A 27,398-nucleotide genomic window follows, 5' to 3' on the forward strand; every position below is an offset into this window, starting at 1 on the left:
GTGTCAGGCCTCTGCAGCGACGATGGAGCACAAGAAGAGAACGAGGTGGATCTGCGTTTAAAGGGCTCAGGATCTGGAGTCTGTTCTCGAGGCTGAAGCTTTAAGAAGAAAGAGAAAAACATTTCTGCTGCAGCTCAGAGTTTAATTTCAGCTTCCTGGAGACTTTTAATATTTCCTCTCTGGACACATGTTTGACTTTATACTCCTCATACGTGGTGATATTTATATTACATGTGTGTATTTGATCCACGGGCTTCACTCTGACTGAACTATTTTGGTGTGTGACTTTGTTTTGTCCCTGTGAGCAGCAGCAGCAGGACAAGAGGATCGGGTGTCAGGCTGCAGAGCTGTCGGGGTGCAGAGGACGCAGGGGGAAGGTCGAGGGGGTTTACGCACCGATCGCTTCAGTCGTGTTGGTGGAAAACACTTTTCCCAGATTCTGTGGCTCAGGCTCGAACACCGGAGGGAGAATGGAGCGTGTGCGGCTGATCCACGGGGAGTGAGCGGAGCGAGTAGAACGTGGTGGAGTTGGTGTTTGTGCGCAGCATGGCTCCGGAGCGAGGGCCCCTCCTCACAGCAGGGCTGCTGCTGCTGCTGGCAGGTCAGTGTTGGTGCTTCTATAGTGTTAACTTTATATATTGTGAGGTTCTATCTGACTGTTCATTACAAACATGATGTTTTGTAAAGAGGTGTGGGCGTTTGTTTCATTTCTAATCTTGTTTGTGTTGTTTTCCTGCTCCGCCCATCACCACCTTTATTATTTTACAATTAAAAACGTGTTATTCAGCATTTTATTTATTTATGGGTCTATAGATTGGAAATAGGAGGTTTTATAAAAGTGCACAAACACTGAACCTGAACACACTTTACACATATTATTTAACAATTCAAACTTTTGATTGAGTATTATTCAGTAAGACATAATACAAGTCGTGTAAAACTTTCCTGCAGTACTTGAGTAAATGTGTCACAGCACTGAGTGGACGTTCAACAGGTTTTTAAACAAGCTTGTGACCCGCACAGAAACATATTTATGTCACAAAATGATTCCCTGGACAACTTTCACTCGGAGGCGAAGATGAGAACGTGAGAACCGGGTTCTCTGAGCAGAACAGCAGCAGCTGGCTAAACATGACGGACACATGTGATACTGTGAAAACATCATCGGGGTTTAACACCCATAAATATCTCCAGAGAGAATTAACGTCTCCTGTTGGATTCATGTTTGTTTCCAGGACACAAAAACCTGAAGGCCGTGAGTCCTGGTTTTTATTTTCCTGGACGGTTGAACTTGAACGTCAGATTCTCCACCAGCCAACACGCAGAGGACAGGTGACCCGTCCCTTCTTCTCCGAGGGTTACCACACAACACACTCCGTGGGTTAGAGCCCAGTGAACACAGTCGGCCCTTATCAGGCGGCTGCAGCCCGGGCTTCTCCAAGTTCTCCCCGATTCTCCCCACGACCTGTTTCTTTTTTCCCGCCAGCTTAAGCTCCTCTGTCGCTGCAGCGGCGGCGGCGGCGGCCTGCCTCCATGTCCACAGGCTGATTACACGTCTGAAGAACACAAATGGGATCAGGGACCTGGACTGCAAATTCAAATCTTTTCTCAGGGAAGGTTACGATGTAATGAGGAGGAAACGCTCCTGCAGGGATGAACCGCCGCCTGCACACGACCGTTTGTTTCACAATAAGACTGATTACGTGGAAGTTAACCGAGCAGATAAATCACCTCTGCACTGCTTTGTCGAATCTCTGGGATCAAGTAAGTTTCCTTCATCACTGGGCTCTTCAGCCTGATGCAGTCGACTCGTCTTAAAATAATAAGAATAATAAAATAAGATCAAATACAATCAGGTAAACATTTAAGTAAAACAAACAAAAAATAGAACAAAATAAACAAAGTACATCAAGTGAAATAAAATTAAATCATTAAATAAGTAAAATAAATATAATAATAATTCATGAAATTCCAAACTTTGTCTGTTCTTTTTTTAAACTGATTTAGTTTTTTCCTTTGCAGTTGCAGCTTTATGCCAGTAGAGGGTAGTAAAACTCCAGTGTCCTCGCTTCCTCGTCACATTTTTTTACTTTAACCTGTTTTCTCTTCCTTCCTCTCGTTTCCTCTCCAGTTCTCGTCGTTCCGTCGGTGTCCGGCTGTAACCGAGGATTCTACGAGCAGATGATCAACGATTTCTGTTTCACCAAGTTCGAGTCGGACATGAAGGGACTGGAGCGAGGCCGGTGGTGCAGCTGGCCCGACACCATGGAGTGAGTTCAGACAGAAACAGATTCAATCATCAAAAACTCAATCATCACAATCTGGAAGCTTCCTCAAAGTTTGTTCAACATAATTTAATTTACTTTTGTGTTTGGTGAATTAAAAACATCAAAATAAAAATGTCCTTTATATATAAGGAGGTTCCGTCTCAACTGTTGCAGCCTTTTCTATATATCCATTATTAAAAATCCCCTCGTACAACAAACCGTCAGAATGCACCATCCATCAAGGGGGTCGAACACGTGAGGGTTTTTCCTGCAAGAGCCTCCGGACCACTCGCCCGTTCGGCCTCCAGCTACGCACACAGACACACGCAGCGGCCATCTGGAAACACAACCTCTCCCGCTGTGGTGCAAAGTGAAACAGCGAGGGCGCTGCCATGTTGGTATGCGTCTCCATTTCTCCGGCCGCCACCACAGATATATTTAGCTGAGCTCCGGTAACTCTACACTCGGCTTCAGTCCTGCACCGAGAGAACATTCAGTCTGACGCCACAGAGGAAATTAATCATAAATTAATCCTGCGATGCTTTTTGACTCCTTTTGAATTCTCTTCAAATTGAATCCACTTTGCTTTGTCGCCCCCTGCAGGATATACGAGGGTCTGACAAACTGCAGCTACCAGGTGGCGCTGAGGATGGACTGCTATTGGCCCAATCAGGTGGTCGACCGCTTCTTCGTGCACGTCCATCAGATCTACTTCCAGGACTGCGCCCTCACCGGTCGACTCCTGCACGACCCGCCCGTCAGCATCCTCGCCCCCTTCATCGCCGTTCCCGTCCTGGTCACGCTGCTCATGACCGCCCTGGTGGTGTGGAGGAGTAAACGCACCGAGGGGGTGTTGTGAGGCCTTGAGGCTCAACTGGACTCCATGTGTGAGGTTGTGTTCTTCTTGTGTTGTTGTGAATACGAGTGTGAGCTGGTCGGAGGAGAAGACGCTGTTTGAGATTCCGAGGCTTCGGAGGCCGCGAGTGTTAATCAGCACCTGCTCCTGAGGCCCGAAACGATCTGTGAGCACATAAATAAGGAGGCGGAGAGAGGACGACGCCCAGAGCGACAGCGGTGACGCAGATGAACGACGAGGAAACAGAGAGAATGAGGAGCTCAGGGTCGTTTATCACGGAGAAGAAAACCAAACACAATCCTGGTTTTATTCTCGTCTCATCCTCTCAAACAGGTTTATTCACGATGGAGGAAACCAGATGTTCCCTGGAACACATCTGGATCCACTGAAGAATGAAATGATAAAAGTTTTAAAGACTGTGTGACAGAGCTCCCTCTAGTGTTCACTCCCTGTTACATTTCTTATCATTGTAGTTAGTGAGCTGCTGCGTTCCCACAAAGATCCTCAGATGGAGCCCCGACATCACACTCTGCTTTTTATTAAAGCTTTTACAAATGGTTCTCCTCCTCCTCTTCTTTTTCTTCATCTTCCTCCTCTTCCTCGTTCTCCGTCTTTTTTATTATTATTATTCCTCCTCCTTCTCCTCTTCTTCTTTTTTTGTCCTCTTCTTCCTCCTCATCCTCCTCCTTCTCTTCTTCGTCTTCTTTTTCCTTTTCCACTTGTACTTCCTCCTATTTTTCTTCTTTCTCTTCTTCTTCCTCCTCCTCATCCTCCATCTGTTCTGTTTCTTCTCCTTCATCATCATCTTCCTTTAATGAATTGCACAAGTGGCTAAATTAGAATTTAAACTGAAAATATTTTTAAATAGTTCACACAGGTCAAGCTGTCTCCACACACACACACACACACACACACAGAGCAGAGGTGTGTGTAAATCTTCCCAAACTGATGGTAATTAAATACAATGTCATACTTTTTTTTTCTCCATGTAAAAGTTATGGCTCAGCACTTCCCTCCATATATTCTGCTTGCAGGGCTTTTCTGTCCCGTCACAGGCCGGGGAATTAATGGCATCTATATTATCAAAGCTGTAAAAACCTTCACCAGTTAAGCTTAGTCAAGCAATGTTTGGCTTTTTCTGATTAATGTCCGAGACTGTGGCAGCATTCAAAGACGACTTTCAGCAGTTTCTGATGGTGATAAATGAATTCCTGGGGGAGATTAGCAGATCTGAGATCAGCGGCAGGTGAAAGCAGGTGAGAGCTCAGGGCCGGAGGATGAAGATTAGAGCTGAGGAGGAGCTGGAGGTCGTTCCCACTCTGGAGGCTCCTTCAAAGAAACGCCTCCTTCATCGGGCCAATATTTCCTAAAATGATGGAACCAATCCTACACTACCCATAATGCAACCTTAGTTACCTCGACCTTCAAAGTGTTGGAGACGTCCCTGAACCTCAGCTCCATGTCCGGGGCCTCGGCCTCCTGGAGGAGCAACTGGTGAGTCGTCATGGCTGTGTCCCTCTCAGCTCCTCTGCTGGATTCTTTAATAGTAATAATATAATCAATTCTAAGGAGATATTCTGTTTAACAGTTCATTTCTCAATACATTTTTTTTTTGTAATTATTTATGCAGCACTTCTCAAACTGCTGTTACATGGTGGACAGAAACAGGGTTAAACCATTTCAGGGATTAAGATCAGGGATTAGAATATATCATCAACATAATAACTATACAATAATGAAACAGACGATGCATGTTGGTTGTAAAAAGTTGTTCTGGGACTTTTTAAAAGTGATTCCTCATGTAACGACACTTGAAAATACTAAATAGAAAACCTGACATATTGTACAGTGATGTCAAAGCATAGCTCCACTCACCAGTTGTTTAAGAGATTATGATGGAACTCTAAAGTTTGAACAAAAAGAAAATCACTTTTCTAAATCTAGGTTTTTTTCAGCTGCACTTGCCTAAAACGACCAGCAGGTGGCAGTAAATGCCCATAAAGTCCATTAGACTGGCTGAAAAGGAAGAAGCTGCTGATTTCACATTTAATTCAGATTAATAATCAAAAGATATTTGATGAGGTCATCAGTTATTCACCTTATTTCATCTCTAATAGTGTGTTTTATTTTCTGGCATCATGAAATAGTTGCCCAGGACTAAATTCTAGATATCAAGAGAAATGAAATGTGTTGTCATCAGTTACATTTACACAGAAACATGGAGTTGGTTCTTCCGCAGCAGAACTCGTTCTGTTGGTTGTGTATGAAACGATAGAATCTGGTTTCTCAGTGTTTTCCAACATGATTTAAGTTCCCGTAAAATAAATCGTGAACCTTGGCGAGCGGCCTGAGCTCCGTATTTTCTGCTCAATCAACAAGCATTGATCCTTCCCGCTCAGCTGATCAATATCCATTGTCAGATATGGTTTGCAATAGGGCTGTGTTAACAAAGAGTGGGGGTGGAGTGTGTTAGTGTGTGTGTGTGTGTGTGCAGGAACCCCAACCCTTCACCCCGCCGTGTTGCTATGTGCGGCCCTGCCTCGTGTGCTCCAATCAATCAGCTCTGATCAAACCTGTCAGCTGCTCTCGAGTCGCACACAAGTGTCCGGCTGCTGGAGCGTGTGCTGGTGAACACGCTGCCGAGGACGATGTTGTCGTACACGTGTTCGCTCACACATAACCAATTCATCTCCAGGTCTTATTACAGTGTCCTCACACACACACACACACACACACACACTTCACATCAACAAGCTATTAACAACACAAAGTCAATGGACTCAGACGAGCGGCCTCGTGTCGGCCTATTGCTTTTATGCAGATGCATAAAAATGAGAGTTTACAAATATGATCAAATCTGAATGATGACTCTGAAAACATGAGTCTGCAAATAAGATAAAATGTAAAATGTGAGTCTAAAATAAATTTGAGTAAACGTACAGAATAAACCTCTTCTTACTGCACCCATCTACCACACTGAGTCGTCAGCAGGGGGCGCTGGAGTGCAAGTGAGTTGAGGCAGGTGCGAAGAAGAAGAAGAGGAAGAAGAAACAATGAAGACACGTGTTGATGTCGTGTTTCTCTTCAGGTCAGTGAACAATGACAAGAATCAAACCAACACACAACCAGCAAACTGTGTTAGCTTCAGTCAGGCTAAGCTAGCTGCTTAGCAAAGATGGCGGGTGTCCGCCGGCCTTCTGTTTCAAGTGAAGCTGAACGAGTGTTTCAGTCACATGAGTTTCAAACACAAATGAATCTCTGTCCATTGAAGCTGATGGAAGACACATTTGATTTAACGTTGACTTCAGAGATAATCTGTGTTCTGTAAATCTGCAGGTCAAGAAAAGTTCAAATCAAAACCTGAGAGAAGAAGATTCTCCTCATTTAACCTCAGAGGAAATAACAACGAAATAAAAACAGGATCAAACAAAACCACGAGGAACAAGACAGCCGAGATATTAGAATAAAGATTTGAAAGACTTTGACATTATTCAGTTCTGACGAGCTAAAGAGGAAGTGATGCTGTAAAACTTCCGACACATGTTCACATGAAAATAATCAGAATATGAAAGTGATCAGATGTGATTGTCTGTGATTCAGATGATCAGCTCACAAACCGGTGAGTTGACGTCACGGTGAGTTGACGCCGATGCTTCTGGATTTTCATTTGCAGAAATTAAAAACGTGTTGCACCACAGTGAACTTTTCTTTCTAACCTGTGAAACACTGTTTTTTCTTTCAGACATCGTGAAAGAAAAAAGAAAAAACCTGTGTCTGGGGAGCTCTTCCACCGACTGTGACGAGCAGAGCTGCTAATGCTGCGCGGGGAGTTCTCGTGAACAGTCATCACACAGGTAATCTGCAGTGGAATATCAGACACATTGACTTCTAAAGGGTTGGTTCTGGAGTAAACCAGTTTGAAAATGGGGTTGAGGCAGAATTTGTATGTGTGAATCAGGAAGAAGCTGAATATGAGAAGATGTCATTTTATGCACTGGGTGTGAAGAATACTCGATATAAGCCAAAAATAGGTGTGTGTGTGTCGTAGTAGATACCTGAGCTCTAAGACGAGCAGCGGAGGAGGATAAATATGGGTGTTGAGTGTAAAATCCCACTTCCCTGTGGAAACATCAGCAGGTGAAAGCAAATTGCAGCTGCTGGGTGAAATCCATGAATTTAGAAAAACCGTTTTGTTGCCATGCAATTTTCTGGGGGGAGAGATTTTGTGATGGCTGTTGAGGAGGTTTCACGGCCCCCGGGTGCTTAAACACACTCTTTGCATGAGGTAGCATGGAAGAAAGGGAACGGCCTCTGAAACTAGAGGAGCAACAACCGCTCGAATTCAGCAAGGTAACTACAAATATCCTCTGCAACCCAGTCCCGAGGTTACAGACTGAAGATCCCTGAAAACAAAGAAGCATGAGTCGTGTCGTTTTATTGTGGAGCCGTGCTCTGTGCCCAGCGGTGCTCGCAATCTCCGGCAGGATATGAAGATCTTAAATCTCCAACCATTAAAACTTCACTCGAGACGCTGTGTTTTTCTCCACAGCCAGTTGTAAAAGGACGAAATATCGAGGCGGTGCGGAGTGACTCCGAGGCTGCGCTCCGCTCGCACTCGAGAGGCCTAATCCCGCTCTCCGCTGAGGAGAGCGAGGTATTGGCTTTGATGAAAGAAATGGATTAAGCAGATTACATTAAAGGCCAGTTTAATTGAACCGATCTATCCTGATTCTGCGGCTGCGAGATAAATGATGAGGAGGCCTGATAGAATACACTGTATAGGTCGTGGGGGGGGGGGGGAGGGGTTCTCATTTACATGCTTGCTTTATTCATGTAGAAAAAGCCTCTGTTGTATTTAAGGAAGTACAGGAAGTATTCCGACAAAATATCTCTGCATGTCCGTACTTTTTTTATTTCTGCACTATCCAAATTAATTTCCGCCGAGATAAATCAAACTCCAAACAATTTATGCTACATGTGATAAACACATTTTATCGACTCGTTCACAACAACAGGAACATGTGGGGGACGTTCAGGCGAGGGGCGGAGCCTGTAGAGCAGCAGGAGGCGGGACACGGCGTCTAAACTCTGCCGTGTAAAGATCAGTGTTGTTGTTTACAGCTCGTCCACACCGGCGTCGGCCCTCATCACCAAAACATCTGGAACCTCCTCGTCTTTCCACGTGGACGTCTTCGTCTTCTACGTGTACGGCTCCTCCTCTTCATCCTGAGAGATCACATGTTAGGAACGTCATCAACACGTCCGCTCGCTCACTGTGATGGTTCCTGCTACTGACTCGGACGTTTGCGTTCTCACATCCCGCCCCTCTGGAGAATCTGTGGACTTCTGGACTTGGTGGTTGAAATCCCTTAAGGAGTGAAAAAGGAAGAAATATCCACGAGCTTTAACAAGTTGTTTTTCATGCTTCAAGTGGATTTTGAAAGATCTTAGCTCAGCAGAAGAGGTTCATAGGTGAAGCATGAACACGCCAGCAGGACCCTGAAAGTGCTGCTAACGCTGTTATTAGTATTTCACTGGAGATTTTTAATGTTGGTCCAAAGTCTTTTTCTAATCACATAAAAATAAAATTCAAGGAGAAACTGAAAACATGATAATTTATGGCAGAGAAGATAAAATATCCCGACTGTAAATAAAACGCCATAACTCCTGAGAGTGACACTTGAAACAAATCAGGTTTTGAAAGCGAATCTAAGAGTGGTCAGCACATCACGTCGCTTGAATAATTAACTCTGTGTGTGTGTGTGTGTGTGTACCTGTCCTCCCAGGCAGCCTCGTTATTGACGGTGTCCAGTTGAAGCGAGCGTGACAGGGTGACCTTTCCCTCCACCCTTGTTATCAGAGCGAACTCGTTAAGCAGGACTGTTTAATTAGCGGCGGGATGGCAATCAGGGCGGAGTCAGAGACCTCTGTAGTCATAGACACGGATCAATGGTCTTCAGGGAGACTTTGCACTCAGCAACAGGGGACAGCAACACACGGCGCGTGCATGTGATGTATAATTACACATGCAGGCAGTTATACTCTTGGGAAAAATCGTCTCTACTCTGCTGATTTTCACGTGGGCATCAGGAGCGTGTGTCTTTAAAGTCCTGCATCGATAAAGATGCACAAACTTATCCAAGACGTGTTCAGCTCTCAGCTTAAGGTTCCACCGATGCCAGAAGTACATCTCCTCCCTTCACCCTGACATATGGTTCTTGAACTGATTTCAAAACCATGGGAATTAATTAGCTCCTTCCTCTGCAGGATGTTAGTGGGATGAGGGACGTCGTTCAGCCTCCAGAGCATCAGGGGGTTTGTGGGATGATAAGGTCTGGCTCGGAGTCTGGCTCGGAGGCAGTGTCACAGTTCAAGCCAAATATGTTGGATGGGGTTGAGTTCAGGGCTCGGAGCAAACCAGTTCTTTACTCCTGACTGGGAGAACTGTTTCTTTCTGGCTTTGTGCACAGGAACCCCAAAGGTTCATTAATGCTCAGCGGAGAGGACGGAGCCGTCTGTCTGTGCTGCGTTAGGTTTGTCTGTAATCAGTTTGTTGTTGTCAGAAGCTTTAGCGTCTGTGCTGCCCTCTAGTGGATTTATGAGACACGTGGAAGTATGTGGGCAACGATGGTTACGTCGTGTCTTCTTTTAATCATCAGAGATGTTTCGATACAACTTTCCCATGATACCGATACCGAGACTTTGCATATCAGCCAGTTTCGAGCACTGATCCTGAACCAGTCCACTTAAAGACAACATGTTTCAACAGCTGCATGCTGAAGTTTTTTAATTGGAAACAGTTGAAACTGAAATCTTACATTTTTATCTGTGGGACATTCCAGTGTAAAAATATTTCTTACCTGCTGACATGTCGGTTCGCTGTGGCTGAAGCTACTCTTCTTTTCCGGGAAATAGAAATTGTTTTATCTGGATGAAACAAAAGATCTGACATGGGATATTTACAAATGTATCTGTGTATCGGAGGCATTTCTGATGCTGGAACCAGAAGCACTTAAATAGTATGAGCCGTCCCGATACTTTTGGCCTCAAAGTGCAGGTTTAATTGCACGTTGTACGAGCCACTGTTGACCCTGTGAGATCAAATCACATCCTCCTTCCCTCATAAAGTGGGAAACACCACCGCCAGACTAATATCCCACTTTTATTAAAACCCGAGTGCAGTGGCAAACTGATAAAAACCGACCAAACCTGGCTGACACGCTTCAGCAGACACGTACACACACACACACAAACACACACACACACACACTCACTGAAAAGTGTGTGCAAACATGTGCATGTTTAAACTCGCACACAGACGGAGAGTGAGAGATGCGAGGCAGCAGCCGACGCACCCGCACCTGGTGAGATGTATGTGAAAGTGAGAAGCATAAAAAAAAAAAGAGCTGAATGTTCAGGTCTGTTGATCTATTTTTACTGCAGAGCAGGGGGCAGAGAGAGAGAGAGAGAGAGAGAGAGCGGCAGAGAGAGCTTCCTGCATAATGCATGGCCCTGTAGAGCAGCGGTGGCTTCCACACCGCCGCTCTCTCACCGGGCTTCCAGGTGTTCTGTCAAACCGGAGAGCCAGGTGCTCTCACACGCCGCTCTGCTGGATCTCTCCCCGACCACCGGCCCACACGCGGATGCTCGTCCCCGTCTCCGGATGCGGCGTCGGACCTGCAGCTCTGTCAGATCTGATCTGGAGGGAGGAAATGAGTGCAGACAGAGCTGGAGTGAGATTGCACCTTGAAAACAGAGCTCTTGTGCATCTAAAGCAAACGCACACTATTGTTTCACGGGTGTGCAGCTTTTTTTTTTTTTGAGGATTTGTGCCGGAGCAACATAAATATATTGTAAAAGCCACAATGTGCTTTTCAGCTCTCCTCTCACAGTCGACACTTCATTTTTCTTGATAACGTATAAGTCTTATTTTTAAAAAACAGATTGTTTACAAAAAGAAAATGATTATCGAGTCATTTTAAATCCTGCACTCTGCTAAATACAAAGGTAGGTTTGGCGACAGGCCGTGTGAGCATCCATAAAGGGGGTTGGGTTGCTGCCGGGCGCCACAAGGAGGGAGACTAATGAAAGCTTGATGAGGATGCTTCTCTGAATCCACCAGCATGATTAGGTTTTAATTACCAAGGGCCACCTCGACATATTCCCTATAATTGGAAATACCTAAGCACTTGGCTGCTCGTGGCAAGAAACCAAAGAATCCATGTCTCACGACTGATTGTGGGACGCAGCGTGGATTCTGAGAGAGGAGATTTCAGATTGAAGCGAGTGTCTTCGATGCAATCTTCGCCAGGACTTGTTGTTAGTGTCAGAGTGCACTGACGGTCTGAGCGTTGAATAAGATGTTGTGAGGGAGGCTTTAAACTCGGAGCTGCTTCACAGTATGTTGGCGTCTCCGCGTTGCCAGATGTGACAATAACATCCCGACACGGCTGCCAAACGCCTACAAGACACCCACAGGCGTTGGCAGCTTCCTTGGTGAAATCTTGTGTTGCACAACCACATGAGGGGAAAAAAGAGGCTTTATTTTCTGCTGGTTAAGTGAATCACTGCTTTGCCTGAAGAATCAGCCTTTTCTTTCTTCAAATCAGCGCAGTCACACTGTTTATAAAAGAGCGAGCTGTGGCTAAATCGCCGTATATAACAAAGAGCACATTTGTGAACGGGGCTCAGGTGAATCGCGGAGCAGCGGCAGCAGACGATTCAAGGGCAAGCTGATAAACCGACGAACGATGAGACAGTTATTTTAAAAGCTCGGAGGAAAAAACTTTCCTGTGATTTTTTACATTTTTCTTACTATTACATTTATTTTTATTTGCTTTTAAAAGTGTAATTACATTTTTAATAATCAGGTTGAGGAGGTTGTTCACTCGTGCATTAAATAAACAGTACGTACATTTACTCAGGTCAATTACTTTGAATAAAAGATAAAATCCAGATATATTAGAACATCACGACGAGATCATATCCTGGGATGTTGTAATCCCATTGTCCGACAGGATTTACATCGATGTTATCGCCTGATGCTGATAAGAAGGAACAACAGAGGCAGACGTGGTTACTGACAACATGAAATCAAGCGCCAGCAGCCGTGTCGATCAACGCAGCGTTCCTGTGAATCAGATTATTCTGCTCGGGATCCCCCGGTGTAATTAACAACTCCGCCTCTTTCCACAGACTGTCTGTGCATTGTTTCTGTGAATGTGAGGAACTTTCACCTCAGCCACTGTTCTCACTCCTCGTCGTTTGTTTGTCAGCAGGACTCTGCAGAAAGGCCTGAACGGATTTCCATGCTCGCGGTCAGACGAGGGTTGACGCCGACCTGACGTTACTCTGCTCGTCTGTGGTGCCTCCTCCGCCGCCTCACCTGGGTGGAAGGTTAACAGGTGAGTCGTAGATTTGTCGACTGTTGCATGGTACAAAAAGGACAAACAGCCTCGTCTTTGTTCGTCACTTTGCCGTCCACAAGGGCTCAGGACCTTCAAATAAGAAATGTAATCGAGGTTTGATATTTTACAGTTTAACCCAAACTTTATTGTAAATAACTATTAATAAAAAGAAAACCCAACAACCAAGAAAGTCAAATTAATTTGCAAACATGAATTCAGTTACCAATATATCTGCGAAAGGCCCAAATGGGACGATGTGAGCCAACCGATCTATCGGTCGGGCTCTGCTCTGTCTCTGCAGTATCTGTGATTACTGATCTATGAGGGTTGTGCAATTTGCTGCAGACCTTCTGACATTTCAGTTCAGTCTGGACCTGAATATCCGGTGTGAAAGGTTCCTCGGAGGTGGTGTGGGTCCGGATCAAACTGAACCAGGTTCGTTAGCAGTGAAATCAAATGGAAACAATGGAACAAACACAGAAAGCTGAGAATTGTGTTTTCATCAGGAGACTGTTGGGCCCTGGTGGAGATTTGAGCTGGACTGAGTTTATGTTGGATCTAAGACGTCAGTCACGTTGGATTGAACGGATTATCATTTTCCTCCAGCGCCATGAGTTTGACATTTGTGTTTTCTGAGTGAGATGAAACACCAACGATCAGACGTCGTCGTCAGGAAGAATCGTCCTAACATCTCACGACCCCTCAGCTTTTCATCCACAGCGTTCATCAGGTCAAAATCTTATTTGTCCTTCTGGATGGAAACTTTATCCTGCAGCGTGTGTGAACGTGTGCGTTAACCTTTTTGTGAATACACAGCGAGCGTGGCACTTTCCCCGCTGAAACGCATTAAGACCGTTTAGCTCTTCTGCTGTGAACTCACACACAACCCCGTATCCATCTGATGGAGTGGAAACGACGAAGACGGAGGAGCGCTCCTGGGACGTGCGACCTTTATTGAAAAATGACTCCATCATTTTTAATTTTAGAACGTGTCCCTGAGATTGACGCAGTAGGTGTAGTTAGGTAGATAATATGCGGCTGTCTGTAATTACAGATAAAAGAACATTAAGTTCGACAGATACATGTAAGCTTCTTGATGAGGGTGCCCATTTCAATTAGGGAGCATTAAATGAAACAAAAAACCTTATGGGAGTTTCTCACTGCCAGACCCGAGGAGAATTAATCCACTGCATAGGGCCATTTACCAGAGAGTAATTACTCCCTAATTATCCATTAGTTATTCGATTACCCTTTTATCAGCTAGTCATGGTCAGAAGGCAGGAATAGAGGATAAGTCATCACCTTGGTTGGTAACAGATGTAATTAACGTGCCGTAGCTGCCTCGGAGGGAGACGGCGAGGGAACGCATTCGGGCAAAGAGAAGGTATTTCTGGCACATTTCCTGCGTTTGATCGAACGGAACAATAAATCACAGGCGTTTGGTGCAAATGGCACCAAAAGGAGGGTCTAAATGAATGTTCCTGCCCACTTACCCAGCTGGTTGGAGGATTTAACTCATCGGAAAAACCGGCCAGCAGAGCGGAGAGCGCACTGGTCAGTGAGAATAAAAGCAAAAGGCTTTGTGAATGTACTCCGGGCGCTCATTGTCCGCAAACTGAATGGCTCCTTGATTGAGGATTGATAAGAAATCAGAAAACATTCTGTGAGGAGATGGATGATTAGGTGCATATTGTTGCCGGACGAGAGCGGCATTAACAGACGAGCCAAGAACCATGAATACTCCATGCCAAACTGCTTCTACCATTTATTACACATAATTACATTCTTAAATAAAAACGATTCACCGAACAGTTCCTTGCATAGAGATATTACAATACCAATTTAAAAAAGAATTATGAAACAAACCAGTAACAAAAATAAATCTTTCTCATTTTTCCATAATAAAGAACATTATCGTACCCATACATCATAATATACAAATGATAAATTTGAAACACTTTGTACAGCGAAAGAAAAGGAGAGAGAGACGATGGAGGAGAGAGGTGGAGGAGGATGAGAGGTGGCGGAGGTGGTGGACAGAGGGATCATGTGAGAGAAAATGGAAGGACAGAGGGGGAGAGGGAAGAGAGGAAAGCGATGAGGGAATGCTGGTAGAAATAGGGGGAGTGTTTGATTTGAAATTCAGACCTGGTGGAAACAGAGGTGGTGTCACACATAGTAATGCTCCTCCCTCCCCAAACGCACACAAACACACGCTCCTCTGCCGAGAGCTGCAGTCCGCACCTCCACTCACACGAGGAGAACAGCAAATGGGTGTGTGTCTGTGAGCGTGTTCAGGGTGTAGTTGTGCATATGCGTGTTGTTGGCGTGTGTAGTTTGCATGGATGTACATTTGTGCTAAAAACAGCTACTATACAGACTTTGTGATCAGTGGCTCTTCACCGGGGGGGCGTCGTGTGAGACGTGTCGTGTACAAGCGGACAGAAAACGGACAAGATATGCAAAGTGATTTTTCCCAAAATATTCAGAGTGCAAATACAAACAGACGAAGAACACACAGGCACAGCAGAATTGACAATCATTCATTAAGATGACACAAAACCGAACTGCATCCTCGGAGACGACATGAAACCAAACCTTTCCCTGGAAACACATTCACATTTGAAATCCACATTGTTTTTTTTGTGTTTTTTTTTTTTGGAGCTCACAATTTTGTAAGAAGAGTCAGACCAAATTCTAAACACATCCAGTCCAAAAAAATCCTCGGCTGCCTACATTCGGAACGGAAAAGAAAAAAATACACTCCAGAGCTGCACATTTTCCCGCACACACACACAACAGTTCAGTTTCCCACTGAAATACTGAAACCCACAAGTAGAGCTGCCATTGATGATACCGTTTTAAACCATGGCTTAAACTTCTCCTCTTTATTTGTATCTCTCAGGATAACTGGATCATTTAAGCAAAAAGTTCCTCTAGTGTCTGATTCTTTTTCTTTAACGTAGCATTGAAAGTGTGGATGGATGAAACTGAAGGATCCGTTAAAACCTGCATCAGTGTTTTTCTTTTGCAGTCACTCCCTCCGCTGTTTGCACATAGAGGCCTGCCGCCTACAGCTTACATCAGCCAATGCAATTATGGAAGCGCTCGCTGCAAAGAAGAATACAAAATCACCTATGTGGGATTATCTTGGCTTTAAATTGCAACCGGCGAAAAAAGGAGGACCCAATTTGTTTGTCTTTGCAAACTTGTAGAAGATTCTAACACGATGAATCTGCCTCTGACTCTAATTTACAATCTGTAAATAAAGAAACACGGCGACTTCTAAAACGGCACAGATCTCTCGCCAGGTGTTTTGACGAGCATCTCTGTCTCTGTGGTGAAGACACAGTTGCAGGTATTTGTTAGTCACACAGCCGGTGTTCGTCTGTCTGGTTCTGCCCCTGCACGCAAAATTAAAAGAGAGAATATCTCCAGCCGTAGACGTTCAATGAAAAAGGGATCCTGGCTTGTTTGTACATTAAGAAAGAAAGCGTTGGGTGTTTACTCGAGGCCGCAGTTGATTCAGTATCCTCCTCCAGAGCTGCAGACAGATCATGACGAGATATGATTGAGCTGGTCTGCATTCATACCCGAAATTGAAAAGCGCCTGTGGTACACGGAGTAAAATCAATTTTGTGTGTCCCTGGCCAGGAAGCAGATTGCTGTGTGCGGCCACGTTGCCTCAAAGTATTAAAAGTCCTGTAGAAAATAAAATAAAAAGAATAAACACGTCGATGAAGCTGTTTCCAATCGAGCTCATCGGTGTCTTGATCATCCACCGTCATCCAAGCTGCCATTTTGATTTGTGTGCGTTTGATCTCAGCTGATTTTCACCCAGAATTCATTTGTGGACTAAAAACATTTAAAGCGTAATGTGGCAAAAGCTTTTCTCTTCAGGAGAAGAGTCGGGACACAAAGGACAAATGTTGATTCCAGTTTTCTGGGAGAGCATACGTGTCTCCTGCAGTTTCCTGCCCCCTGCTGGAAATGTGAACTCATCGCTTCCAGCTGGTGCAGTACAACTCGTAACATGTTTAAAGCTACCACCCGCGGCTAGCAAGTAATTCTAAGTCCATCTATTCGTAATCTCCACCAAGAAGGTCATGTTTGTTTGTTTATCAGCAGGAACACATAAAAACTGCTTAACGGATTTCCACGATGTGGATGCAGGAATTTCTTTTATCATGTTCTTCAACATTGCAAGATAGAATGTTTCCCAGGAGATGATTCATGGATCCTGGTGGAAACAATCAGACAGATGTTAGGGAACTGATATCTATGAGTGTTATTTGGTGTAGATCCACATATAAACGTGGATCTTGCAGATTGTGGACCGTTGGGCCTCGGTGGAGATATGTGCTCTGCTGAGTGTCATTCTAGTTCGCAATGTGAAAACGAGAAACTATGAACACGAATGGTGTCTGGTATGTTCTTCCCACCGCAACATGTACAGACTTACAACAGATACATTCACATTGATTCGCTCTGAGAAGAGCCACCCAATTGATTGAATTTGTGTCTTCCTACAAGTCCTTCCGTGTCCGGCAGTTGTAGAAATCTGCGTTCAGACGAACACGTGTGATCAGGAAGTCAGCAGGAATGTTTTTAGATATGCATAGGGCCGGATTAGATTCTGCTTTTCTCTGAAATGAGCTGCGAAATTGGAAGAGTTCTGCATGGGTGGTGCAAACAGGAAAAAAAAACCTTCCTCTACCCAGTGGTTAGTTCGGTGCCAATCACTCTCAAAGGCCGAAGAGATCATGTCAGGCATCTACAGTCGACACTCTTTCTTCTTTTTCTTTTTGGCTGCATCCATTTCCAACGCGTTCTTCAAAACTGTCTTTTCAATTGTTTTTGTTGAACAAATATTTTCTTAGAAACAATAGAGCCTTTACATACATCGTGATCTTGTTTGTGTGCTATCGCAGTCAGCTCGCTGCTTCCACTTTGTGCATTTTGGCTGTCCTCTCTCCGCCGGCGCGTGAAAGCCAGTGCTTGTGAGTCCCAAATTGTCCGAGACGGTGGGGCGTTTTTTTACAAAAAGTTTGCAAAGAGTCAATTGTGCAACAGTTTCTGACAAGAGGGAAAAAACGCTCTCAGGTTCAGCTGACATTCTCGGAGACGAGCGGTCTTTCCCAGAGACGATTAGTTCGCCTCGTCCTGCGGTAGCCCTCAGTGGATGACGCTCATGAAGCAAGCCAGGCCCCAACACGACCTCCGTCGGTCTCCACAGGGCGTCAGGGGCAGAACTCACATCTTCAAGTCTGCGGGAAGTCTCCGTCAAACATTTGCTCCAGAGCCATCGAAGCAGGAGGATTTATAAATGGATTCATTCAACGTTACAGAGGTCAGATGAAAAACGTATCTGTCCCGTAATGATAATGATAAACCCTTTGGCGAATTGTAAAGGCCGTGGCAACTCTGAACAAGGGCGACTGTTCTCCTCAGCCTCAGCAGTTTCCAGGACGAGAAAATCGTGAATATACAAACAGCCGTTCTGCAGTCGGCGCTAAAATGTACTGTACAACGGTCCAGCTTGGCGTTAACGTATTTGCTGACATGTAGAGCAACTGCTGCGTGACGAGGGCTGACATTTCCGAAGCAACGAAAACAAAGAGCTGCCAACCACAGGGGCGTGGTCAACCACCCATCACGTGACATCTCCTCTGAGATGTGAAGGCGGGATGAAGCGACTGTCTACGTGACTTCGCCGACGAGACGTTTGTGAGGTGGTGATGTTCGAGCACAGACCCACTCAGGGTCTGTCTGTAGTCAGCTGCTCTGTGTGGTGCCTCTGCCCGCAGTCCAGAACGGCCAAATCTGTCTTTAGAGTCCATCCCGCTGTCTCTCTATCTTTCTCCTTCATATCCATCGTGTTATTTTTCCGTTTTTTTTTTATCCTCCACTCCGCCTCCATCCTCTTCCCCTCTCTTCCACTCCCGCTGACCTCTCTCCGACTCCTCAGATGTGCCTCTTCATGTGCAGCGCCAAGTGATCCGACCGCGAGAAACACCTGCAACCAAAGAGAGGGGAACAGAGAACAGCTTGTTAGCTTGTTACCAGCGCCGGGGCGAAGAGTTTGTTTTGTTGATTGAGCTAAATGTTGCTGTTAGCTGGTGAGTGCTGAGCCACTAATGCACACGCAATTAGTATATGTGTAACTAATTCATAATCAGCATTTTCAGCAGCACTCCTAATGACTTCAGCTGCGCCATGAATAACTAGAGAGCCTGCAGATGGATCTGTTGAAACGCTGCAGAGGGAGGAAGATGGGGGGGGGGGGGGGGATGCAGCAAGCAAAACATGTGCTGTAAAACGATAGTTAAATTAGATGAATCCGAGCCTCTCATCTGAAATCCGGCTCGTTGAATTGCTGGGGCGTAGCTGCACATTGAAAAATGAAATTGCTCTGGAAGCACACTGGCCTATTTTTCTTTTTCTACACGATTTAAAACGTTTGATTATTTCAACCTGATTGACACAAATTGACGTAATGTATGCTTTCAGCTGGTGTTTTGTGTCTTCCACGCATGCTTACATACAGATGCAGCCATTATGAGAGACCTACTTTTTCATCACAGCGACGAGATCAACAGTGTTTCTGTTGCACGCTCGCTGAACTAATATTACAGCTCTGCTCCCACGAGGAACGCTTTGCAAATAGTTCGCTTTCTTCTGGGTAATTGGAAGATGCAGATTCTAGTGATTAGTGAGTGGAGAAATATTTGAGACGGAGGTTTGTTTTAGAGTTTACTGATGCGGCTCGGTTTATATCGTGTTTAGCAGGAAAACGGCTCCCAGATTGGCGGAGGTTATATTTAATTCTGTGGCAGAAGGACGGGAAATGTTTGAGTTGAAGAGAAAAAAGAGAGCATGCTGTGTCCATAAAGTCTGGTTGTTAACGCCACGATGAAAAATCACCACAGCAGCTTTTCTGCAGGTTTCAACACGTTGAGTTTGGGGCTTTTTAAGAACATAGTGAATTCAGTTTAAGATCTGTGTCAGAATGAGTGAATATCTTAACTGAAGATAAGGTGAAGTAGTGGAGAAGAAACACAAAAATGGTCTTTAACTCGTGAACCCTTACAAATTTGTAATTTAATGCAAAATAGAACCTTAAAAACTTTACTTCATGTTTTAATGAGGAATTGTTATGAATCATATATTTAAAAAAAGAAACAAACAGGCTCGGAGAATAAGTTTTTCACCTTTTTAAATAGACCTCTGTTATTACGTCTCACAAGGAGCCAACTTCAAATCATTTCAATGAAGTTTTAAATAAGATTCTGTCCGTCAGTGTAAAGCATTAAACACAAAGCCTCGGCGGTGCAGCTGTTGATTTTTGACACCGGTTTCAGATTGGGTCTTTCCACCGAGACGTGGACGACTGTCTCAGATGTCAGCATGAATCAGTGTTTGGCCGAGAGGGGGAGTTACACTGTGATGAGCTACCACTCATCTGTCTCTCTGTCACACCTGCATGTGTGTGTGTGTGCGCGTGTGTGTGTGCGTGTGCAACAAACACATGTGGGATCAATGGATGGCCCGGGAGACGCTGATAGGTGTGTGTGTGTGTGTGTGTGTGTGTCTGAATGTGTGTGTGCTCTGCGAGACAGATGGTAAAGTATGAGTCACGACTTGCGGGCACGACACCAGCTGGCACACCGTAGGTCTGTCTCCTCCTCCTCCCCCCTCCTCACACTCCATCCTCAATCTTCCACCCTGTCTTCCCTGTCTCCCCTCTTCCTTCATCTCAGCAGGGTGTATGTGTGTGTGTATGTGTGTGTGTGTGTGTGTGTGTGTGTGTGTGGGTGTGTGGCTGGAGGGGTTGCGCGTCTTGTGACACATGACAGAGGTGGGCCCGAATTAGGGATGTGCCTGCAGGGGGGAGGAGGATGGGTCTGGTGGTGAGGGGAGGTGGCAAATCAGTGGGGAGGGAGAGGAGGGTTACTGTATTTACAGTCTGTCCAGCTGAGACCTGATTAAGTTGACATCGCCTGGCCCTCTGTTCCCTCACACACACACACACACACACACACACGTATGGTCACGCACTGACGACCACGACACACACACTTTCACACACATTAGGGGGAAGGACTCCCGGTAAAGAGGGATTTCTTTTTGTCCCGTCATAATGAACCTATACATGATTCAAGAGGTCACATATTCTCTATTGTGACCTGCTATTGTCTCTGACTGTGACAGATGCTGCAGTTTTACAACACACACACACACACACACACACACACACACACACACACACACACACACTTTGATTTTATTTCCTCATAATATTACGACTTCTTTTCTTTTAAAATCACTTTTACTAAAATTCAAAGTACTCTTGATATAGACAAAAAAATAACAATACAATTAGAATTAAATACACTCTTTAAAAATGTAATTATACAATCATGTTCTTTGCATGTAGATAGATAGATAGATGAACTGATGCACACGCGTGTCTTTTACATTCAGTGGCTATATGATCCTGAGACAATGGCCACTGCTGTGTTTATATTTAGTGCAGCAGGAATAGAAATATATGACATATAGTAATATTTCATAAAGCCGTAGATTTGCAGTGTAATACCATGAAAATGACCTTTTGAACCACACTCTCACCGCAGGTCTTTTGCCTTAAACACTGGCGGCTCCTGCAGACAATATTGCTCAGAGACCCCAGAGGTGTCAGCGAGCGACGGCTCACAGACAGAGGGCTGTAATTAAAATAGAAGAAAAGATTTTTGTGTCTCGAGTCGAGACGATCTTTTTATAGTGAGCAAGGGCCTCTGGATGCTTGATGATTTCGTCAGCAGCGCCACGGCAAATTGACATTTTGCTGTGCTTCATAATGAAACAGGAGCCAGAGAGAGTAATTAAGAAGCAGGGGCAGAGTCGTCCCTTCAAAGCGACAGAGCCGTGAACCTCCGCACCTCTGACTACGATGAGGGTGTGCTGCATGCAACGCTAGACAGGAAGTGTCAATAAGGGACAATGAGAGACAGGACAACTATATATATATATAATTAGGAAAACATTTAAGCAAAACAACTCTGAGAGTAAAGCTACATCCATATTAATGTGACAGCATTTTAAAACTAAAGGCATCTACATCCATGAAATTACTTTGGCCTCTATAATATATGTGTATATATACAACTTCGCTGTCTCAGGAGCTCAAACTTCAGAGAAGTGTGGATGGCACGGGTAACCGTAGCAACAGTGATGCCTGCTGAACTTAGAATGTAGTCGTGTGAATGGAGTAAAATAAAGTGGTGGAAGCATCAGCCCGTTACATTTTAAGATCATCCAGTTTAAAAGACAATCTGTCCAACGTCGGAGTCAGCCCGAGGCTTTGTTTCCACCAACACCTGCTCGATTTTGGGTCACGGTGAAATTCACTTAATACAGTTTTCCTCTAAAAGTCCAACTCACCGAAAACCAGTTCTAATAAATAATAAATCCAAAACAAACTCTAGGAATGTTAAAAAAAACACATCTTTATCAGTCGTAAAGCTTTACTACAAAGTAGAGCAGGAAAAACAATTTGAAATTAATATTCAGTACTGGTGACGTGTGGTGGTGCTAACGACTCCCAAAACCATTTCACACCTCTGTCCTCATGTGAACGCAGCCTCCAAATCAAGGCCATGTGAGAGGATTCACGATTTATATTCTGCGCGCGGCCTAATGCATGCATAGAGTGGATTCGCTGAATTCCCATTGAAAGACTGAGCAGGTTGGGTCCTGTGTGCGTGTGTGTGTGTGTGTGTGTGTTGCAGAGGAGCACACATTAGTAATCCTACCAGCACACTTCTAAACTGGGTCAGTATCAAACACGTTTGGGTGTGTTACCAGCATCTGGTCGCGTTTCTTATAGCACTAAACCAAACTGTGTACAAAACACAATGGGGGAAACGCAGCCCGCTGTGCGAGTGGAAGTACTTCAAATAACCCTCGGAAAATCCAAGAAAAACATACGAGCGAGTGGAGAGGTGGGAGAGTTGTGTTTTGACAGACCTGTCACAGTGGTTGCACTTAAAAGGCTTGGCGCCGGTGTGTTTGCGGTAGTGCCTCGTCAGCTCGTCGCTCCGGGCGAATCGCCACTCGCAGCCCTCCCACGAGCACTTGTACGGTTTCTCACCTGGGGACAGGAAACGAAAGAAAAAAAGAGAAGAATCACACATGAGCACCTGTTTCATCATCACACGTCTGCCAATCGCACGCTTAGTTGTTGTTTGTGGTCACGCAAACCCCCCCCCCCCCCCCCCCCCCCCGAGAAATCATGAATACAAATATTTGCCGGCTTAAAGTTGATGTGCGCTGCAAATTTAAAAGCTGTGTCCTGCATATTGATTTCTTTGCAGAATTTCTTTTTCACCGATAAAGTTCTCCCTCTCACACGCACACACACCCTCATGCACACATACTTTTTGTAGAGGTTGGAAAGAGACCAAGGCGCTGTTTAACACTGGGATAGCGAAGCTCCCACTGGTCTCCAATCTTGCTGAACATGCAGAAGCGGAGTGGAGGATAGAGAGAAGTGTGTGTGTGTGTGTGTTGAGGGAGGAGAGGTGCCTGAATGGGAGAGTGAGAAGAGGAGGTGAGACGAGACCAGGAGAGGGAAAAGTGGAGTAGGAGAGAAGTGCGGCAGAAGTGGATTAAGGCAGAGGAGACTGCAGATATGCCGGCAGGGGAGGGGGTGGTGATAATTAGGCCAGTCACACGGCGTAATGGCAAAGAAGCCACAATCTGCCAGCTGTGTCCAGCTCCGAGGATGTCACCTGCATCACTCACGGCCCATCTGGACCTCTGGCTCGAACACACACACACACACACACACACTACTGACACAGTGACCGGCTCCGCTCGAGTGGCTGCGGCACAAAAAACGTCTTGATTTGATTATCGAAAGGAATCAATACATCCACTGCTTTGTGACGACAGTTGTGAAAATCTATAAATTTGCTCATAGGGCAGAAGCTGAAATAGATCAATAGCATTTACAGTGTGTGTGTTCCAATGAAAGTGTTTTCACTGCGTTAAACGTCTCGGACATGAACTGTGACGTATGACCTGCTCGAGCGTTTTCTATTAACGAGAGCAGCCGCGTTGCTCAGAGCTCCATTAGCAGGAATCATGTAAAGGTTTGATGGTGAGATGCGAAGGTGCACGAGGTTGCAGCTGTGATGAGTTTATAATGAACGAGTGAGAGAAGAATGACCTCCAGTCAGCTACGTGAAAAAACCCACCTGTGAAAACAAACCTGCTGATTCTTTTTTTTATGTAGATTAAGAACAAGGCGCACGCTTTAATGTGGAGATCCAGAAATTACCCTGGTCCCATTCTCCACGTCCCGATTGTGGACACGTGTCCCTTCAAACTGCCTCACTTCCCAGAAAGACCCAGAACAGCAGGCCTGGGCCGTCCGGCTCTGGCCAATGAGATTCCCGGGAGGCAGGGATGCCTGATTGTGTTGCCAGGCAACGGGAGCAAGGAGGCGGGGTGCATATGTGTGTGTGTGAGAAGTGGAGGGGGAGGTGTGTGTGTGTGTGTGTGTGTGTGTGTGTGTGCGTGTGCGTGTGCTGAAACATGAGGAGGCAGTAGTCAGTGCAGCTGGCTGGATCTGGCAACGGCACGCTGCCATGCCACCGGCCAATTACCGAGCACGCCGGTATAGAGCACGGAGGCAGTTGCCTAGCGACGGTAACCGTAGAGCTGTACGGGGGCAGGAGGGGGAGGGAGCTACAAGGCTGGGGTGATGATGGCGGCGGCGGTAGTAGTGGTGGTGGTGGTGGTGGTGGTGGAGGGGTGGGAGGAGGGGCACTAAGAGACCAGAGCCTGCAGCAGTACATAACCACTCAGCTACCGACTCCTCCAACGATATGCTGCCCTCCATTGCCTAGCAACAACCCCCCCTCCCCCACCACCACACACACACTCTCTCTCCCTCCCTCCCTCCCTCTCGTGGGTACACACTCGCTTTGTGAAAAACACACACACACACACTGAAACTTTTATTTCACGATGCTACACACAATATGACTGATTGGCAGTTTAAAATGGCAAATCAGGAACCTAATCCGAGGGATTAGCCCGAAATCACCAACATAATCAGATTACGCTCTGTTACTTATGGATTACTTTGCCTGTAGAACATATAATGAAGATAAGTGGATTATTTCCTTCTGATCTAAAGAATCTGGTTTTATTATTTGCTCTGCGTTTATTTCATCAGATGCAGATCAGCTGACAATCAATCGTTTTTTACTTTTTGCTGTAATCAGATATTTCTCATCCGTTATCTGATAACTGGGTGTTTCCTGAGTCACTGTAATCCCATTATGTGTAATCTGTTACTTCCAAATGCCCTCTCACACACACACACACACACACACACACAGACACACACACACACACACACACCTATGCATGCATGCACATCCTGGCTGCAGCCTCTCAGGTGCCAGCGTTGAAGTTAATTGCATTCCCTCCATTAGTCGGAGCTGAAGCAGGGCACCCGGGTCTCTGGGGTCATTAGAGAGGCTCTCCGACAACGTTTTATAGGCGAGAGGAAGAGGGCGAGAGAAACAGGTTACGAGAGGAGGATGAAGGAGAAGTGATGGAGGAATAAAGTACGTTGAGGAGAGAGGGATGGATGAGTAGAGCTGAAAGCTGAATGTCTTTATGAACAAGAGCAATTCATTATTTTGTAATTTGCATAAGATTATTTAATTGTTATAACTTTCTTACTCAACCACGTCTTAAAGGTTTCGTTGATTTTCTCAGTTATAACGACAGCTGTAATTAAGAGACTCAACTTTTAATGTTGAGTAAAGGTTTAATTTGAAAGTTCTTCACGTTCAAATGATCTGAGAACAACCTGTGTTATATCTCTAGTTATACTTTCAACCCACCCCTCACCTGTCGGGGGAGTCATGTCACGCATGTGTCCGAGTTGAGACTGAACTTTAACGATATACTTTTTAGATCTCGACGGTTTTTAACTGGATGAAGGATTTCTCAGAGAAACGAGCTGAGCCCCTCAGTGACCCCGCTTGTTTTCCCATGATCCAACACTGCGGTCACGTGGACACCAAGCTCAGTCTTTCGTTACTGTTTTGATTGTTGGTGGTAGAGAACGTTCATATTGTGTGTTTTCATAGCGAAACCATGAAAAACTGTCGGAGAAAGTATATGAAGAGCAGCGTTGACACACACTGGTGTAGATCTGTGATTATGGCTGTTAATTCTGGTAAAAAGATCATCGGTTAGAACCATTTCATTTCTGTGTTTTCATGACATTTTATTTACCTTGGAGAGAGTGTCAAAATAAGAGCATGAGAGGGAGAGAGACGTTCGTACCGAGAGAGATTAGAAACAGCAAGAGAGCAAGACGGATGAGAACCAGAGAGAGGGAGAGAGGGAGAAGACAGAATAACCCAGCAGTCGTCGTGTTTTACCCGTTCCCTCACCCTGCCCAAAATCTAATTGTACCATTCCTTATCTGCCATGAGCCTATTCACATAAAGCTCTACAGGGCACTGTCATTTCAACTCAGCCCGTCTAATTCCAGATTAAATCGTAGCCTTTTCTCCGGCGGTAATTTATGGAAATAACAACTAAGAAAAAGAGGATTTGAGTAATGACATCTTTAAACTTGTCAGGATAATGGCTCAGTGAATGGGGGGGGAGCCTGTGGCACTGCTGTCTTTTTCTGAAGAGGGTCGTTCTACTGTACCCCCCCCCCCTTCTGTCTTCACCTACTCTTTGTTTCACTCCACATCAGTCCTCTCCTCTTCCTCTGCCTTTTCTCCAGCGTCTGTGTTTTCGTTTTTGTCATCTTGCATCAACATTACCTCCCTTCTATGATTCCCCCATCGCAGTTTGAATAACAACACAGATGCACTTTGGGTAGAAGCTTTTATCCATACCACCTTAAGTAACAATGATAGGCTTGAAGAGGAGAAAGAGGAGAAAGAGGAAGTATGACACATAATTTGTCATTTAAACAGGATTTTTTGAAATAGAGTCTGACACATGGATTTTAGGGGGCAGATGCTGATTTTGGGGAATAAAATATATTGACTGATATTTATAAGATATCGTTATGACAAAGTAATGTAATTGAGGCTTGATATTTTGAGTTTAACTTTTCATATAAATAACAAAAACATATATTCATATTTTTGTGCTTTTATACAAATCTGAATGTAGGACACTTGAGTCTGTTTCCCTCTTCCTTGGTTGTGTTGTGAGTGGGCTGCACGAGTGGCACTGGTCTCCCAGAGCTTGCCCAGTTGGCACACAGTTTAATCACAGGGGCCGCAGACATGCCACACTGGGCAAAATCGATGATCGGTGCCCTAAGTTCCAGTCAGACTGACGCCAAAACCTGTGGCGTGCACTGCCGAGGGCGTGATCACACATATGGCGTGTTTTCATCATCCTTGACGTGCAGAGGTTGACAAGTTTCTTCACACACCCCCAAAATACAAGACCGCCACAGCTACTAGTAAACACGTCACATGTCGGACAGCTTAGGTGATCTGTCAACCAAATAGTGCAGGGATTTAGACGGCGAGGTGGGGGGGCGAACAAATCTAATTTCAGTCACTGTAACTTCATTTAGGATGATGGACGCTTCTTGCTGTATCACCTCCATGTAAGGAATGAGCTTTAGCAGCAGTCCAGATGGCAGTCTACCACACATTTCATTTGTTACTCTGGGCTCTGCAAGAATGAGCCACTGCTGCCTATCAGGTGTCAATATTCATCTCATTATACACTCGGGAGAGATCTGCATTTATAGACATAGCAGCCCAAGTTGTACCTCAGGTAGGAGGTTATGTTTTCATC

General features: G+C 45.1%; 2 protein-coding genes and 1 long non-coding RNA gene across 4 annotated transcripts in view; 2 read left to right on the top strand and 1 right to left on the bottom strand.

Moving 5' to 3' along the window:
* Positions 1-265: 265 nt before the first annotated feature.
* LOC109645247 (receptor activity-modifying protein 1-like) lies at positions 266-3,683 on the top strand. The gene is made up of 3 exons (XM_020110800.2): positions 266-601; positions 2,132-2,270; positions 2,871-3,683. The coding sequence occupies exons 1-3, from the start codon at positions 547-549 to the stop codon at positions 3,124-3,126; spliced, it is 450 nt and encodes a 149-aa protein (XP_019966359.1). The 5' UTR covers positions 266-546; the 3' UTR covers positions 3,127-3,683.
* Positions 3,684-6,244: 2,561 nt separating this feature from the next.
* Positions 6,245-27,398, top strand: part of LOC138407107 (uncharacterized) — an 87,230-nt gene continuing 66,076 nt past the window's right edge. The window contains exons 1-3 of one of the 2 annotated variants that reach the window (XR_011240561.1): positions 6,245-6,758; positions 6,866-6,977; positions 12,399-12,527. This is a non-coding gene — a long non-coding RNA (uncharacterized lncRNA). The remainder of the gene's footprint in view (positions 6,759-6,865; positions 6,978-12,398; positions 12,528-27,398) is intronic. The other variant, XR_011240560.1, reaches the window with a different exon arrangement.
* The window catches only part of LOC109640579 (Krueppel-like factor 7), a 34,470-nt gene continuing 21,354 nt past the window's right edge, over positions 14,283-27,398 (bottom strand). The window contains exons 3-4 of the mRNA XM_069521359.1: positions 22,560-22,683; positions 14,283-18,546 (exon numbers count right to left, since the gene is read on the bottom strand). Of these exons, the coding sequence (XP_069377460.1) occupies positions 18,495-18,546; positions 22,560-22,683 (176 nt within the window). The 3' untranslated portion in view covers positions 14,283-18,494. The remainder of the gene's footprint in view (positions 18,547-22,559; positions 22,684-27,398) is intronic.

Source organism: Paralichthys olivaceus, chromosome 24 (assembly GCF_024713975.1).
Source record: "Paralichthys olivaceus isolate ysfri-2021 chromosome 24, ASM2471397v2, whole genome shotgun sequence".
Lineage (NCBI taxonomy): Eukaryota > Metazoa > Chordata > Actinopteri > Pleuronectiformes > Paralichthyidae > Paralichthys > Paralichthys olivaceus.